Source organism: Epinephelus moara, chromosome 13 (genome assembly GCF_006386435.1).
Source record: "Epinephelus moara isolate mb chromosome 13, YSFRI_EMoa_1.0, whole genome shotgun sequence".
NCBI lineage: Eukaryota > Metazoa > Chordata > Actinopteri > Perciformes > Serranidae > Epinephelus > Epinephelus moara.
This window is the reverse complement of record NC_065518.1, coordinates 25410680-25428219: the sequence shown is the minus strand read 5'-3', so window position 1 is coordinate 25428219 and position 17540 is coordinate 25410680. Positions and strand designations below refer to the sequence as shown.

Here is a 17540-nt window from a genome sequence, read left to right as displayed (position 1 = left end):
GGACCAGGATTAGCTGCAAACTAGCAAGATGATCTGTGATGTCACAAAATCCTCTTGCATGTGCTTGTCTTGAACTCAGATTTAAGATTAGAGAAAGTGAGAGAAACACTCGCCCTTCAGCAGATGGATGTGAAAACAAACTGCGCATACATCATTCTGTACAGTAAAGGCCAAGCATTCAGGCGGAGTAACAAAAAACAAAACACATTTTTAAGCAGAGGGGGACTTTAATGTATCCACACATGGTCTGTGGTTGCTGTCCAGTAACCCTTTTCTGCAGGAAATTCCATTTAATGAGAGGGAAGTCTATCAATTTAAGAATCAAAATGTTTACCCAGATGATTAACCTCTGTAGACATATTAAAGGTGCAGTCAGCAATTTTATTTTTTGTCAAATATCTCCTCATATGTGTGCTAGCAGCCAATTCCATGTGCGATAAGTTGACAAGTTGATCAAAATAAAATAAATTGCCAACTATTTTGATCATAGATTAACCATTTCAGTCATTTTTCAAACAAACATGTTAAACATTTGCTGTCTCCAGTGTATTAAATATGAGACTTTGCTGCTTTTTATTGTCAGTGATGGTCGTTGGGTTTCAGACTGATGGTTGGACAAAACAGGCTTTGAGCTCTGGGAAACTATGATGAGCATTTTCCCCAATTTTGACATTTTATAGACTAAACAATTAATTGATTAATCATGAAATAATCTGCTGATTAATCGATAATGTATCTAGGAAACAAAGAAACTGTCTCCGACTGAGTTCTTGCTCAAGCACTGAACAGGGTAAAGGCCGTGGATGTTAAAAGAGTAAGGCAGTGGGAGTGAGAGGGATGACAAATCTGGCACATGACATATTTGTTTGGCTGTGGAGTTCAAATAACAATCTGTCTCCACAGACACACACTCCACCTTTAAATCTCAAAATGAATACATTTCCCATAATCCCACTGCTTCCTGCAACAATAGGGATTCCAAATGGTGTAAAATCTAACAGACTTTCCCTTTTTTTATCATCTGCCACTGTGAAAAACAATCAACTATGGTGATGAACTACTACTGTCAATATTTATGTTACTCGTGTGTGACACCCATGTACTGCAAGGCTGGGGGCGCCAAATCTGATGCACAAAATGAAAAGAAGTAATGTTTCTCGCATTGAGAAAATATAACATTTAAGCACTTGCAGTTTCTCTACATTTCAGTTATTCAAAAACCCTTTTTCTACGTAAACCTCGAGTTTATCTTCTGATCCAGAGCGAGATAACTTGTGCAACACATCCTGTAGATCCCCTTTCTCTCTGTAGTGAGTCACTGTGTGTGTGTGTGTGTGTGTGTGTATGTGTGTGTGTGTGTGTGCATCCTCTGCTCCGACCCAGCCCACGACCACAAACACACCATTTTATGTACAATATGTACAACATTTATTATAATTAATATATAAAATAGACAATGTACTTATATTTTCACAATAGAAAAAATACAGGTAATAAATACAAAAAAACATTTTTGTTTTGCAAGTTATTACAAAACATCCAGCACAGTTTGACAGAATGTGAGACGTTAAAATATTGAGAATAAATGCTTTGCCACACTGATATTCATATAGCTAAATATAATAATATGCCTCATTATCTGAAGGAGTTATTTGTCAACACAGCCTAATGTGTTACAATGCCTGCTTATACATGATATTGCTAGCACTATTCAGTGGCCTAGACCCCACGACACCCCGAGCCTGTTTGAGCACACGCTGGCTGAAACAGCCCGGGGACTGATGGAGGTTTTCAAGTGAATAAAGCACCACCTCTTTCTACCTTCCTTTCCCAGTTCCCAGTCCACCTTGCCTACTTTCTGTCTCCATCATCCAACAATTCCTCTGCCTTCTTGTCTCCTCCTCATCTCCATCTTTCTCTCTGCATCCCGTGGATCTGCCCGCCCAGCCAATTTAGAAGTGACCTTAATGGTTTCACACAAATAACGTACGACTCATCGTAGAAAAATAATGTCCCTCCAAGAATCCACTGTGACAAGCCAGTACAAACATGGCAAAAAAACACACACAAACAAAAATCATCATACAGCAATATGGCCATTGGCTTTGAGCATATTTCTACATAGCTAATAATTAACATTTTGTAAAGTAATCATTGTTGCCACACAACACAATAATTAGACATATCCCCGGACTAGTCATAATAAGTACTTCTGAAAACACGTAAAACATCACAGCACTCGTTAGCTTGTCTTTTTCATAACATCTACCTTTAAATACAAATAAAATATAGAATATATCTCTGATAAATGTCACTCAACATTTTCGTCTCTCAACGGCACATACAAACATTACAAATAAGGAACACAAAAAAAACGGGAATGTGTGCAGAGGATTTGCATCGACTTGAGCGTAATTCCTACCAGATGCGACTCCGCTTTTACACGTTTGTAGCAAAAATGACCAACATCTGTTGTTGGGGAGTCTCAGATATGAAAAAAAGGAAGCCACAGCAGACTTGTAGCAAAGTTACTGCACAGTAGGGACTGTGAAAATGAGCAATGAGGGATTATAGCTCAGAAATCCTACAGCAAAAAAAAATGTGCGGTCATGAACAGTTGACAATGAGCGATTACAGTCTGTTTTTACCCTTTCCCCTCTTAGGTTTGCATTCTTCTAACTCCTACATACACTGAAGGCACTGCATTAATGTGAGAAATGTGTACACAAGCAGTACAAAACTACTCTCCCCTCATGCGGAGGGGTGGATCAGGTAGGAAGTAGTGGCAGGTGAATCCCACAACAAAGAATTGTCACAGAATAAACAGCTTGCACGCAGCGTTTCTCAACCTTCTCCTGGACTGTGTGGCCATTATTTGCTCCCAAAATCCTCGTGACCCAAGCAGTTATATTAGTCTTCTCCCATGACCCCGCCTGCATATCAAGTGACACCGAGGTTGAGAAACCCTGCATTAATGACTAACAAAAGTGAATGAGTCATACTTTGGGACACTGTCTTTTCTGAGGAACTTCAGGCTACAGCTACACCAGGAATGCAGGCGCTGTAGAGCTGGAGGAAGCTGCACACGCGTCCGCTCCACCCTGGTCTTTTAGCTGTTGGTCAGGTGCCATGACCGGCAGCGGAGAGAAGCCCCGGCTTTGCACCAGAGTCAGAGCTGGATTCGTTGAGCAGTGAACATGTACAGTAACTCTGGTCGGGTTGGTCTGGCTTCAGTCAGAGTCTGATGCGTCAATGTCTACGTCCCCGTGGGGTTTGGGGACAGTGTGAGGGTTTTGTGCGCATGTGTGACTGTGAGTGCATCAGTGCTCAACGCCTCGTTCACATGAAACCTGTTCTGAATATAACTCTAAACAAAAGTACATTTCAGTCGACTAAGCTGCGGTGTCATGAGGCTGCGTCAAGCGGAGGACACCTCCACTGGTCCTAGATGATTTTTCAACTGTTCCTGGCCCTTGCTTTGGAAACTAAGCATAGCTGTTGTCTGTTAGGTGACGTTACACGCCACTCCGTCAACACTGTGTCATGAATTCTACAGAATTCTAAAATGTGAACGAGGCGCAACGCAGACAAGTGTTTAGTATTTTCCTACTAAAATCGTCTTCCTGTTCTCCGGCATGTATGTGTGTATAGACTGTGTATGCCTGCAGGTGTGTGTGTATGTGTGTCTGTGTTTGCACTGCAGGTTGAGCGTCCCCTCCCCCCCCAGTCTGGTTCCTACAGCTCCTTCTAGGACGGCTCCTGATCCCTCTGAGACTGAGGTTGTTGCGGACTCTTGACGATGGTGATGACTGAGGCGGTGTTGAGACGTGGGGCTGTAGCCAGCAGGTTGCCTCCTCCGGCCTCCAGGCCCCTGGCAAACCTCTGGAGTGCTGCGAGGCGCGCGCCGAGCCCCTCCAGCTCTTTCCTCATGCCGGCGTTCTCCGCCCCGAGCCTCTCCACCTCTCTCTGGAGCTCCATTTTCTGCTGCTCCAGGGCTTCACGTTGGGACACTCGTTTGACTCGGCAGCTGGCAGCATAGCCTCGGTTCTTCAAGGTGCGACGGCGCTGCTTTAGCTTTTGGATCTCGTCACGGGACATGCCGCGCAGGTGGAGGTTCAGCTCTCGTACTGTGAGAGACATGAGCTCGCTGTCTGACAGGAAGGGCACATTCTCACCACATTCCTGCTTCACCTGAAGAGGAAGGAAGGGAGGAGGAAATAGGAAGGGGGAAACATGTTGAGAGACGAGAAGAAAAACCAATGATGTTAAATCGACTGATTAGAACGACAGTAAAACATCTTTTCAACGCAGACGTTTTCCCTCTTGTAAAAATAGTCAAAGGCTATAAACATGACTCATTCTTCTGAGATAAGATTTTATTTCAGGCTGTGTGTTACCTTCAGGGCTTTGCTGTTTCTTTCTGATGTCATGATCCAACTGTCTTCGGTTGTTCCCCCCAAAGCACCAGTCAACACAGATGCAGACACTCTGGAAGGAAAAAAAAAAGGTGTGTTATCACATGTGACTGTGGACATCATGCTGTTTTGGTCCAGATCTGGCCTGACATTTACCATCCACTCACAAGACAGCCAGTCAGGCGATTAACAAAAAAAAAGGAGAACCCACAGATCTTTCATGCTTCTCCAAACGCGCTCTCTCATTAAACTCTGTGGTTTGATGTTAAAGGAAGGGGAGGTTTTGAAAGCGACATGCCTTTCTCTGTTAGCTGGAAGAGTGAGGGGGAAGTTATCATGTGTCTGCCCTTTGGTTGCTCAAAGCAGGTGTCCTAACCAATTCCTTCAACACTTCCTCTTGTCAACACAAAACCAACGGTTCAGAACGTTCATTGTGAGAAAAGACAGGCAACTATTGTGGGATGTATTTCTCATTGTTTCATTTGTCTCATTTAGGTGAAAAGGAACCCAACGTCACTATGTGTTTTTATGATGCTCATTATTTTTTGCCTCAAACCCTAAAATGAAAACCAACTGAATCATTATATTAAAAATAGGAGACTAAACAGTAAGTTTGCTCACCCTTAAATTGCTGCTTCCAGTAACAACCTGTAATAACAGCTGTAAGAGTGTTTGTTTAAGTCTGTACCGCCTTAGCGCTACTGTATTTGGAAATTTTCTCCCATTCTTCTCGCCGAACAGTTCACACAGACTGTGTGGGGACTTCCTACACTCCTCTTAAGGTCAGCTCACAAAGGTTGTTGTGTGGGATTTAAGTCCAATGTCTAACCGGGCCAACTTAACTGCTTTCTTTCCTCCTATGTCACTTCTTTGATTTGGCTGTGTGCCTCAGATCACTATCACGTTGATATAAATGACTCTGCACTTCAACTCAAGGCTATTTCAGATATATCAGTTTCATCTCCAACCTGACACAGGAGAGAAATTGCCACAGAAGCCATGCTGTGACTGCAGCAAAAATATCTTCTGACATTAGCATTTAATTAGGACCAACAAGTTCTACTTTGACATCATAAAACCACAGGGGATTTTCCCACATGGCTTTTGGAGGGTGAAAGTGTGAACTTTTATATTGCTGCAACATTGGATTTTCTTTTTAGCGTGAGTGGGCTTTCATTTAGTCCCTTTGTGGCGCAGAAGTGTTAAAAAACCATGTTAACCAGCACGGCTGCATGATACTGCATGCACATGGGGTGACAAAATACAGTCCAGTCGTTGCTTTGGTGTTGCTGGTTGCCTTTTGACGGCTTTACTGGTGGGCAGAGAAACAGACTGATCGAGACAAGATCTCGCTGCAGCATAATCTCACCACTTCTTGATTATAATCTGTGTATAATCTGTGTGTCTTGGCACCTTTTTAGTCTCTGTCCTCTTGTAAATCTATTAACAACATCTTTAAAAAATTATGTGACAGAGTGTTCGAGGGAATCTGTTGATAAGAGTCTTTAAATTCTAGAGATATTTTAGTTTATTTAGTGTGAATTATCTAAGATCACTTCAAGGTAAAGTAAGGGGATTTCTGTTTGCTTTGGACTATGATATACTGTTTTTTTTGTTACATTTATGACCCCCAGTTATGAGGATATTACACTTCTGTAAATGGGGGTTTTTCATTTTCAATTTGACGACTACTAGGAAGCATACAAGCAAGTCATTTTAGCTAGAAAGTCACATTTCATCAGTTTCGTTTCTGGGGGCACTTGAGTTAAGTTACAAAACCAAAATCCAGCTTTCCTAAAACTTGACTTCACAGTAAAATCAGCATTAACGGTGCATGTGGGCCTACAGCTCATGTACAGTAGGGCTAACTAAAGAGCTAAACTAAAAGACCTGTGATAGTGACCTGAAGTTTGCTGACAATAAACTGCATTTCCCGACATGCGTGGGACGTGGAGGTTGCAGCAATAGCGGTTGTCCGACCAGCCGGCGGACTCCGGCTGTAAACCGATGAGACCGCCGTTTCGTAAAGTCAGGGTGATTCAGCAATAACCCGTTTGCTCAGCTCTGCCGAGGCTGCCAGTCAGTCCTAACCCTGGAAAACCAGCTGTGACCATGTCTTTATGAGTTTGTCCAAACAAAACAGGATATCCACGTTTGTACTTTCCTATAAATATCGCTTTAGAGGACGTAGTACTTTTTAAGTAACGCTACCACAGTGGAACGCAACAAGTGAACGCAGCACAGCCAAAACGCGACTATTCAGCGGTTTTTTTATGAAGCTAAACACCCTATTAGCTAATATTTTAAACATTTAATGACCACATAACAAACAGGGAACACCAACCACGGCTGGAAACTGTTAAATTTATCTATCTACATCCAGAATCCACCCTTATCCTTATAGGGAGAGGAGCTGGCCAGCTCAGGGTAAAGGCGCTGCTGCTATAGTAAACAGCCATCACGAGAGCCCTCGACATCCATTTTAGTAACGTTTTAAATAATCCTTTTAAATTGTTTTGAAAGACACAGCTAACAAGGAAGTGAGGAACTCGTCTGGTTGCTAAAAGCTACGTTTAAAGAGGCATAAATATGACGAGCGGAGCCGAATTATCCGCATCATCTTAAACATGCTAGTAATGTTAACTGTTAGCAGCTAGCATCAACGGTTTCTGGTGAGCTAACCTAAAGGAGATTAAAGCAAACAGCTGCCTGCTCACTTGTCCTTGGTTTGTTGGCCAGTCTCCGCCGGATACAATTCCTCTAGTCTTCGGCTTTAACCAGCGGATTCTAGCTAAATATATTAACGTTTGATATTTAGTAAAAAATGATCATTTACCTGCTGGGTCGAAGCGACTCTGGCGACAAAATGTCAGTCCGCCTTTTCCCGGAATTACTCCGCTGCTCTCTGAGGTTGGATTCTTTCATTCACAAAAAACACAAGCGACAATGACGTCAGGCCTAAAGAATGAGGGCGGAGCCAACCCCGCCCCCGCGGCGTACTCCGGGAGGATGTAAACAAGGAATCCCTGCATCCCAGAACTTTTCCATGACCAGCCACCCTGCTCTATTACAGCAACAACAACTTCTCTGGAAAAAAGGATAAAAACGCTGGGAGAGGCATTAACGTCACAATCTACCGAGAAGTCATATGATGGTGAACTTAAAAAAAATTAAGCTGAATCCAACAATAAAAACAAGTAGGCCTATTTAAAGCTACAGTTCACACACCCCACAAACACACACACTCATAGCTCACAGTATAAGTCATGCTAAAAAGTACATTTGTGGCCATTTCACTGCTGCACTATAGAAACCATGGCAAGGTAATTAAAGGGAATTAAAAGGGCTGGGACAATTTTATTCTATTCAGTAACAAGATATAAGCTATATACAGCAGGATATTTAAGATATTTAAAAAAAAATCATAAATGAAAATGAACAGAGGGAAAGCATGTATCACAAACAGCGTACAATAAAATATGCCCAATTGAGGTAGATAAATAAAACTTTATTGTCATTGTTCAAGACAATAAAATTACAGAATATTGTATATCTATAAATGAGCAAAATGTATTTTCACTGTACCTGCAGTTTCAAATGTATGTTCAACATTAAAGAGAGGAGCTTAGGCTCCACTTTCACCTGTACTGTAGTCTACACATCTTTGGCTTTGGCTTGACCCATGTGCCTGGTAGGGTGTATCTGAGCTGAGCTCACATTGACTCATAAGGGAAAATGTGAATAAATTTGTTGTGTTATATTTCCTGACTGTAACCAAGCTCCACCGAATGGCAACACATTGGCAATGTTTGTTTTGCACAGAATAGACCATATAAAAACACAGCCAAAATATGATATCCCTTTTCGCTGTGTTGTTGTGCTTTGTTATTGGTCTCACCATGTACAGAGTGTTCCAACACTGTATTGGTGTTATGACAATTTCATTTCTACCAGTCTAAATCTTATAACCATGTAACACTAAACCAACATTGTGAGGTAAGTCAATGCTTGATGAGTGATATTTTGATACTCCTTTGTGATTCAATAGTGCTTAAAGGGATAGTCTGGATTTTTTGAGGTGGTATTGTATAGTCAGTGTATTACATACAGTAGATGTCAGTCAGCACACCCCCAGTTTGGAGAAGCAGGCTGGAGTCCAGCACAGAAGCTAAGCAATGTACTGCTGTGGACAGGGTCAGCAACTAAACAAATTTTAGCCACCTAAAAAAGTCAATATCAGTTTACCTGTATGCTATATTGAGAGTATTTGTTTACCACTTTACCATGCTGCAGACAACCTGTTTCAATGGGGAAGCCATTAACCGCTTCAGTACCCCATCTATGCTGTTGTCAAAGCCACCAGACTCCATTGATGAAAACAATTTTAGCTTGCTGAACACAGGGGCTGCTGGTCTACAGCTACTATGATCAGTTAGTTTGTGCCATTGTGTGACTTTAATGAATAGTGTGCTCTAGCTCTATTAAACTAACTCTTAAATGCCAAAGTCACAAAATAACACAAACAAAATAACTGTTCAAGCAGCAGTAGATCAGCAGCTCCTGTGTTCAGCAATGTTAAATCACTTTTCTCAGTGGAGTCTGGCTCAGAAGAGAGCAATATAATGGCTTCAGTTTCCAGCTGGAAAACACTGTCTGACAACATAGTAAAGCAGTGAAAACATTCTTTAACATACACCAACTTGGTGCTCCTGGACACATCTTCAGTGATGTAACCTGGGGTCATTGGGTGTTTCGGGTCTTTCAACAATGAGACACCCTCTCCCAGGCGACCCAGCTGGGGTTTATCAAGCCCCGACTTGTGTCCAGGTAGCTCTACCCCACCCACGGCTCTCCTCTCCTGATCCTCAGCCTATCTTAGGTTCTTATCTATGGATAAGAACCTCAAATCTGAATTATCCCTTTAATACAAGTCACAGTTTGTAAGAAGAAGTTGTATCTGCTTTATCATGAGCTTTTTAAATTAAAGGTTAGATTAATTATTGATTTATCTTTTAAGGAATACTTTGGAGGCCCTGGACTCCATACCAGGCACACAAACATACATTAGAGTGGTATTTTTAGCCACTTGAATTAATGATATCACTGACACCACAGGCTGCTATTAGACAGCCGACACAGCAGGGGGCGCTGTTTATATTGGATGACTCACACACTGACCCCTGCCCTGCTTTCGTCATCCGTCCCGACAAGCCTCACGTTTTCCCACCGTGACCTCAGTCTGTCGTTGGAGCATATGCACGCCTCCTAACGTTAGCTTTAGTAAAAGCCGGTGGGAAATCATTATAAATACATTAAACGGTCGGCTTTAACGTACTTTATAGCGACTTGTTCGCCGTACACACAGCTGAGCCAAGCAGACAGAGAGGAGCGGGCTAGCAGGACATATGGCCGGAATCGAGGAGCTTTCCCCCGCTGCGGGCCCGGTGTCCACCCGGCCCCCCGAGGACGAGATTGACGATGATGAAGATGAAGACGTAAGTGGCTAGTCATTCTTGGGTACTTTGGGAGTGTGAACAGGAACAAAAATTGACATGAAGTCACACAGTGTTGTTTTGAGCCTGGCTTTTTCTTGGCTAAGCATGGCTAGCTAACATGGCTGTACCAATGCTAGCTAGCTAGCTACCTGAGGTGTCTGCTCTGGTTATGTCAGACCCTGTATGAGTCTGTGGGCTGTTGCTATTTTACAAAAGTGTTCAATAGGTTAAGGTAGCCTATTGTTTCCTCCAAAGAGCAGTTTATGTCACTGCCATGCTGTCACCACAGCAAATTAATTAATCACTGTGTTGACACCAACAGTTAAATCAACCTGTAGCAACCTTCAGGATGGATAAACTCTATTTACCAAATTGATAAATACATGTGGATGTATTCTCTCAGGATGCTTTTATTCATATGAAATGCTGCCTGATTGCTTATTTTCTGTTCTCTCACACCAAAGTTTCATGTCTGATGTTTCTCTCAATCTCCTTCAGCTGGATGAGACACTAATGGAGAGGTTATGGGGCCTGACAGAGATGTTCCCTGACACAGTTCGAAATGCTGCTGAGGTGTCTGCACAGTGCTCTGTCTCACTGGCTAAGAAGTTTTACAGGTATGTCTACTATCTCCCCTTATAATTGCATGAATTTGTACTGTGTGTCATGGTACCCCAGTGGATCAAGAGATTAACTGCTAATTTGAGGGTAATCCCTGCAGCAGCTACTGGTCCTGTCTTTGTTTTCCTGAGCTAGACTCGCATCTTCCAAGTGGACGCACATTATAAATCACTGGAAGCTACTGACATACAAATTTAGAAACTGATCAGGTTGTTACCTTGTTTCAGCTTTTCTCGCTCTGCACTCTGGGTCGGTACTACCTCCTTCATGATCCTGGTGCTGCCTGTTGTGTTTGAGACAGAAAGACTACAGCTGGAGCAACAGCAGCTACAACAGCAGAGACAGGTGAGTGTTCAAGTGGATGTAAGATAACCATGAGTGGAGAGATGGCCACAAAAATGAAGGTTTTACAGATGTGGGGAAGCAAATACTGGACTTGAATGCAATATGAACAGAAATGGCAAATTGGGAGTACATCAACACACAACCTGAATGACTGACTCATTCCCTTCCAGATCCTGCTGGGCCCCAACACTGGAATGTCTGGTGGGATGCCGGGAATGATGCCTCCTGCACCTGGCAAGATGTGAGACACAGAAAGGGGCCAGCATGAACCTGAGATCTACTGTTCTGCGATACAGCGGGGCCGGCCACAAGGAGAGACAGAGAGACCACGGAGAAGGGCGAAGAACTGCAGTAAAAAAAAAAGAAGAAGCAAAAGCTGTATGTCAACAGCATGAGGCTCATTCCAACGTGTTGGATTGGCTGGCGGGATTGGATACGGAGGATGTGATGCATTTCTAACACTTCTGTCTCACTGTCTCTCCTTATTCCAACATCACACAGAGACTTATTTCCAGGAGCACTGCTTCTTTTTTCTTTTCTTTTTTTAAATAAATACTTATATAAGCATAAATAATGTGTTCTCTAGGAGATAGCGGGTGCAAGTGGATAAATTGAAACAGTTGTATGTCTTGGTGTTTGCAGTCTGAAGAGCTATACTTACAGTATGTCATCATGAGCTTGCTGGTTCCACTTATATGTGGAGATTAATGTTAACAGAATATCTGACAGACAGGTCTGAAGCATTGTGGAGTGGAGCACCCTGTAGACAGTGATAATGTTGGTTTACAGAATGGCCTCGAACTTGTAGGAGCTAAATGACACTCTTTTCTGTGTGCTGCGTTTGTCTGCACAATTGTCACGGTTCACAGTTGTACTTTGTATGTATGTCAAAGTGCAATGCCTCTCATTTCAGTTATTGCTTTGGTTTCAAGCAATGGATTGTATAATCCAACACCAGATTCTGTGCTGTTAAATGATGAAAGATTGTTGTGTCTTTTTCCATTCATAGTATGTGATATAACACAATTATTTTGTCATTTAAGACAGGACACATGTCATACAGTTCTGGACAGATGTGGTTGTGGTGGCCGATGAAGTTTTTAAATGTTAAATGTCTCAATATTACCCTGACATATCCAGTCTGAAGAGAATGTTGTTTTCAATTCTCTGTTGTCATCCATGTGAATTTACAATCTCTTACCTCTGGTCAGTAAGCAAACCCATGTTTCTGTTTTGTGTTCAACATGACTGCGGAAATTAAAGCACCGAATCAAATGGAAACCCAAGTGTTTACTTTCAGAAATACCCAGAAAGGATTGTATAAGGAATCATGAATGGAAGTCAGGTAAAGCAATGACATTTTAAATGGTTTATGATATAAAAATAAGTGAATAGGAGTTAAGGAATAATTTTGTCACTGAATTTTCATGTTTTTTCTTTTTATACTGTCTCAAAATAGCTAACAGATTCAAATGCCCTATAGACCTTTTCTTCACAGCAGACATTTTGACTATTCATAGCAGGGAAAGTACAAGTGCAATCAAGACATTAATTATTACCCAGGAACTGGAGCACCTTAATATAATGCAGTCATAACTAATATTATTTACACTGTGCTTGTGCTTGTCCTGCTGCAACATGTCTGCAGTGAAAAGGGTCCATTTTTGTAGTGATGATGATGCTGCTTAGATTTTTATTATTGTATCACACATACAACTATACCCAGCCGCCATGAGACACCACAGAATAATAACATATATAGCATATCCATTATATCCAGAAAGCAGCACATACACTACACAACACTACAAAGAGTCCAGAAAACGTGCTGCATTCACTGCTCTTTTTCAGCTCCTGGTCCTGAGCATGGATGTAAAAAGAGAACTAAGGCTTATAATGGGAACATGTTCTGTTTGTTTTCTAATGAATATTTTTGAAAATTCAAACCCGCTATATAGCACTTTATGGAGTTTTCCGTCCTCGGCATATGTAATCAATAATTGTTAGTAACGTCATAAATCATCCCTGGTTTATGTTCATTCAACTGATGCATTTATAATTTCCGACTGCACTTGAATGAGACAACAATTACAGATTCCCGCCAGTTGCCTCGCGCAAGCTAATTCAAGAACCAAAGAGGTCTCTAAACATTTTCGTTTAACTTAAACTTGTATTTTTTATCAATATCTCGAGATTCTGGTTGTTTTTGGGGTAACGCCGTCGACCAAGCAAAGTTTAGATAGCTTTACCGACAGTTTTGTTTATGTTGTGAGCAGTTAAAAAACCAGAGTGTAAGCTAGCTAAATTAGCAATTTGCTAGAAAGATTAGCAAGCTAATTTAGCTAACCTTGGCTAATGATCCCTACTGATTGACAGTAACTGAATCTTAACATCCATTTTATCTTCAGCGTTTAATTTAAAACGTTACTACATGAAAATGAAATGTGCAGAGGACCAGGTCGTTGAAGAAGATACTGGTTACCAGGATGATGAGGTGAGATATAATTAAAAATTCTAATAAACTTTGCTAAAAAATTCCCCCATAGCCATTAAATCTTTAAATGAGTTGCCATCAATGCTAATTATGAGCCTGACTAACAATTAAAATGACCAAACTGTCCAGATAGGAATATATACACAACATATATCAATATAATTGTAATAAGAACAATTTAAAATATAAACTTCTTTTTTTTTTTATTGAAAACAATTTAGCTAACGTAATAAATACTATATGACAATAGTGTGACAACCAAATCATATACTGATAACTTATGCATACTACAGATGTTTTTAGGGTCAAAAAATCTCTTCAGTATTCAAGTTTACTGCTCAGCAGCTTCCTCATGTAGATTTTCTTTTCCTCTAACCCTAACAGGAGTCCTTCTTCCAAGACATTGACCTCCTACAGAAACATGGGATTGTGAGTAATAAGCAGCAGGGCTGAAACATGTGCAGATTTTTCACATCAGTTCAAAAATAATATGTATGAGTGAGCATCTCTCTGTTCCTCCTCACTTGTGACCACAGAATATGGCAGACATCAAAAAGCTGAAGTTAGTGGGCATCTGCACTGTGAAGGGGATCCAGATGACCACTCGCAAGGCTTTGTGCAACATCAAGGGCCTGTCAGAGGCAAAAGTGGAAAAAATCAAGGAGGCTGCTGGGAAGATGCTGGTAAAATTGGGATTGTCTCCTGTGAATTTTGTGTCATTCTTTAACCTGTTCTCATTTATTCCTGTGGAAGACTGAACTACTTGCACGCTGCAGAATGTTTTATGTATTAGATAATTTCCTTTACATTGTAGAATGTTGGTTTCCAGACTGCCTTTGAGTACAGCGCCAAGAGGAAGCAGGTGTTCCACATCACAACTGGGAGCCAGGAGTTCGAGTTAAGATTTACTCTTAATATTGTTAACATGTTGACTGTAGGATTTACACCACTGAACATATCTTTATATATTTTTATTTTATGCATTTACAATTTTCATATACTATATTATCAAGGTGGGAGATAAAGGGGCATAATACATATATTTTCTTAAGTATTGACATTTTATTGTGTAGATGTTGAAACACCTTTTATCTCTGCAGTAAACTTTTAGGTGGCGGTATAGAGAGCATGGCTATCACAGAGGCCTTTGGAGGTAAGAGGATGTCTTCCTATACTTTAATATATTGTATATGATTAGATTGTTTGAATATCACTTAGTTTGGAGTACTGGCTTAAAACTCCCAACATTATTTCATCCTACAGAGTTCCGCACAGGAAAAACTCAGCTGTCTCACACTTTCTGTGGTGAGTAACATGGCTTTTGAAAGCGGCTGCTGATAAACCAACACTGTACAAGTCAAATAAAACAGATTCTGTGTTGCTGTTGTCCAGTCACTGCTCAGCTGCCAGGCGAGGATGGCTACTCAGGCGGGAAAGTCGTCTTCATTGACACAGAGAACACCTTGTATCCTCATGTTGATGGAAACAGCTGTACAACATTTGATATGCTGTTTAGTTGATGTTTATTTGCTGTCCCAGGAGGAACCTTGGCTATAGCTGCTACCATGTACTACACATTGCTCCATGCATGACATCCCCACTATGTGCTGATTTTGAAAACATGTTTATGAGATATATTTCTCCAGTAGTTGCCATAATGTGACTACACTGACTGTTCATGTGTGTATCAGCCTGTGTTTCTCATTATCCTTGACTTGTTCCTGTGTGGTTCCAGTCGTCCAGACAGACTGAGAGACATCGCTGACAGGTTTAATGTGGACCACAGTGCTGTGCTGGACAACGTGCTTTACGCCCGGGCCTATACCAGTGCGAACACACAGTTCATTTAGACCAGAAAACTTTTGTGGTGTTCTAAAGGCAGAGCAGTTTGTATTGAAACAACACTAACATTTAAACATTTGTCTTGCTCACTCCTCAGGTGAACATCAGATGGAGCTGTTGGACTTTGTAGCAGCTAAATTCCATGAGGAAGGAGGAGTGTTCAAACTGTTGGTGAGTAAAAGCATGAACTCTAAAAAGATGTTTTCACATATTCATCATGTTTGTGGTTTTACTTCCCCTGTCTATTTTAGTCATTCTCTGTGTGAAGCTATTGGAGGGCGAGAATGAACACATTCTTGTTTTTATTTCTGTGTGTTAAACAGCAGGCATAAATTCTAAAAGTAGGCATCTCTGTCTAGCTCCCTCAGCCTTTCAGTCTCCTTCTTGTCTGCTCCTCCCTGTCGTCAGATCATCGACTCCATCATGGCTCTGTTCAGAGTAGACTTCTCTGGTCGAGGCGAGCTGGCTGAGCGGCAGCAGAAACTGGCGCAGATGCTCTCCAGGCTGCAGAAGATCTCAGAAGGTCTGAACCAGGAGTGTGCTTATGTGCAAATATGTAAAAGCCACAGACATCAGCCATATATCTTATCTGTCATATACAGGGAATATCAGTAGAAATTAATACTGCTGTTTTTGACTAATTTAGCTTGTGTGTGTCTCACATGATGGCCTTAAATATGTATTAAGTAAAAATGGAGTAATATCCCTGATAATCCCTGATTATTTGCTTTCATTTATGTCCTTTCTTAGAGTACAACGTAGCCGTTTTTGTCACCAACCAAATGACAGCTGATCCCGGTGCAGGAATGACGTAAGAGATAGCAAATTCTCTCATTCTGAAAAAATCAGACAGGTGTTATACTTAAAATTCTGTTTGGTTGCTGACATGTTGAGTGCAACATTGTTTTGTTTTTTAAAATTTTTTGGCCTTGTTTTAGTTTTCAGGCTGATCCCAAGAAGCCAATCGGTGGGCATATCCTGGCCCACGCCTCCACCACACGGATCAGCTTGAGGAAGGGGCGTGGAGAGATGAGGATTGCCAAAATATTCGACAGGTAGTTGGCTGTTTTTGATTATAATATTGATGTTTTATTGAAGTTTTATTTCCCTGTTACCATGTTATCTGTACCCACATTTGGGCTGGGTAATAATCAATCATGATAAGAAACTAGTTATCCTCTCAGATTTTAGATATTTAAATATCATAAATGTTGTCCTATTTCCTGATTTTAAAGGTGTCATTACAGTAAAGTGGTGTAATTTTTGTGGTCATTATATTTACATCACTGATAAATATTTATCAGAAATATTGTTGGGTAGATATTTTGTAAAAGCACCAAAACACAACACTAAAATATCTGCAATATCAATTTTGAGGTGTCAGGTCAAAAATATGATGATACCTGATTTTCTCCATATTGCCCAGCCCTAATCTGAATAGATGCTGTGACATGTCAATAAGGTTTTTTTTGCCTATCATGTTAGTTTAATTTTCTCATATCACTAAGGCACTACTCAAGGCCTTAGACAGTCCATAGTTAAAAAAATAACATTTGTGTGTCCTAAAAAGTCATGTTCTGCCCCAAGTGTATCTCATGATGTGACTATTAAACACCATTTTCAAGTTGAGCCTATCTTTGTACCTGCTAATCATCAACATAGGCCTGCTTGTAGAGGAAATGAAAATGTCGTTTTAAACACACCGTTGGAGGTATGATGTGATGTACTAGTGAGCGTGCAGTGCATAGTGTAGGAGTGGCTTACAAATGAACTGTCAGGAGCTGTACAAAATGTATACCATGTCAAAAAACAACTGAAGATAAATGCTACATGTATGAGTAAACTAAAAGTGGTTGCTTTGACTTGATTGTTAATGACTTGAATCTGGCCTGTGACCTCAGACTAATTAATGTGAACAATTAAAACATTTGGGACTCAAATTTACTCTACTTTTTTTTTTTTAATCTCTCCTTGATTTCCTCTAGTCCCGATATGCCTGAGAACGAGGCCACGTTTGCCATCTCTGCTGGAGGAATTACTGATGCCAAAGAGTGAAGGATAACACGAGGAGACACACATGTTAGCACAGTCCTCTGTTCCTGACTATTTAAAGTCATGTAAGGTATTTAATGGATTTATTTATTGAGTTTGGTAACTTATAAAACTTATTGAAGCCATGCTGACAGTCTTGTACCAGGTACTTTTGATGTATTTATTCTATTTATACTCTGTTGTATTTCCCCTGTGTTTCATAAATGTTGAAATAAACACAAAGCAAGAGATTGTTATGTACTTTTTTTACAGTTTATAATTGCGGAGATTGCTCAG

General features: G+C 40.9%; 3 protein-coding genes across 3 annotated transcripts; 2 read left to right on the top strand and 1 right to left on the bottom strand.

The window, feature by feature from the left end:
* Nucleotides 1-1404: 1404 nt before the first annotated feature.
* Nucleotides 1405-7381, bottom strand: maff (v-maf avian musculoaponeurotic fibrosarcoma oncogene homolog F). Its single transcript, XM_050059266.1, has 3 exons — nt 7252-7381; nt 4398-4488; nt 1405-4191 (listed from the first exon to the last, which is right to left on the bottom strand). The coding sequence occupies exons 1-3, from the start codon at nt 7338-7340 to the stop codon at nt 3748-3750; spliced, it is 624 nt and encodes a 207-aa protein (XP_049915223.1). The 5' UTR covers nt 7341-7381; the 3' UTR covers nt 1405-3747.
* A 2234-nt stretch (nt 7382-9615) lies between these two features.
* Nucleotides 9616-12157, top strand: tomm22 (translocase of outer mitochondrial membrane 22 homolog (yeast)). Its single transcript, XM_050059273.1, has 4 exons — nt 9616-9910; nt 10409-10527; nt 10759-10876; nt 11047-12157. The coding sequence occupies exons 1-4, from the start codon at nt 9821-9823 to the stop codon at nt 11119-11121; spliced, it is 402 nt and encodes a 133-aa protein (XP_049915230.1). The 5' UTR covers nt 9616-9820; the 3' UTR covers nt 11122-12157.
* Nucleotides 12158-13313: 1156 nt separating this feature from the next.
* Nucleotides 13314-17475, top strand: dmc1 (DNA meiotic recombinase 1). The gene is made up of 13 exons (XM_050059258.1): nt 13314-13370; nt 13755-13799; nt 13907-14053; nt 14185-14267; nt 14471-14523; nt 14634-14675; nt 14763-14835; nt 15106-15197; nt 15310-15383; nt 15621-15735; nt 15963-16023; nt 16151-16267; nt 17198-17475. The coding sequence occupies exons 1-13, from the start codon at nt 13314-13316 to the stop codon at nt 17265-17267; spliced, it is 1029 nt and encodes a 342-aa protein (XP_049915215.1). The 3' UTR covers nt 17268-17475.
* Nucleotides 17476-17540: the final 65 nt, after the last annotated feature.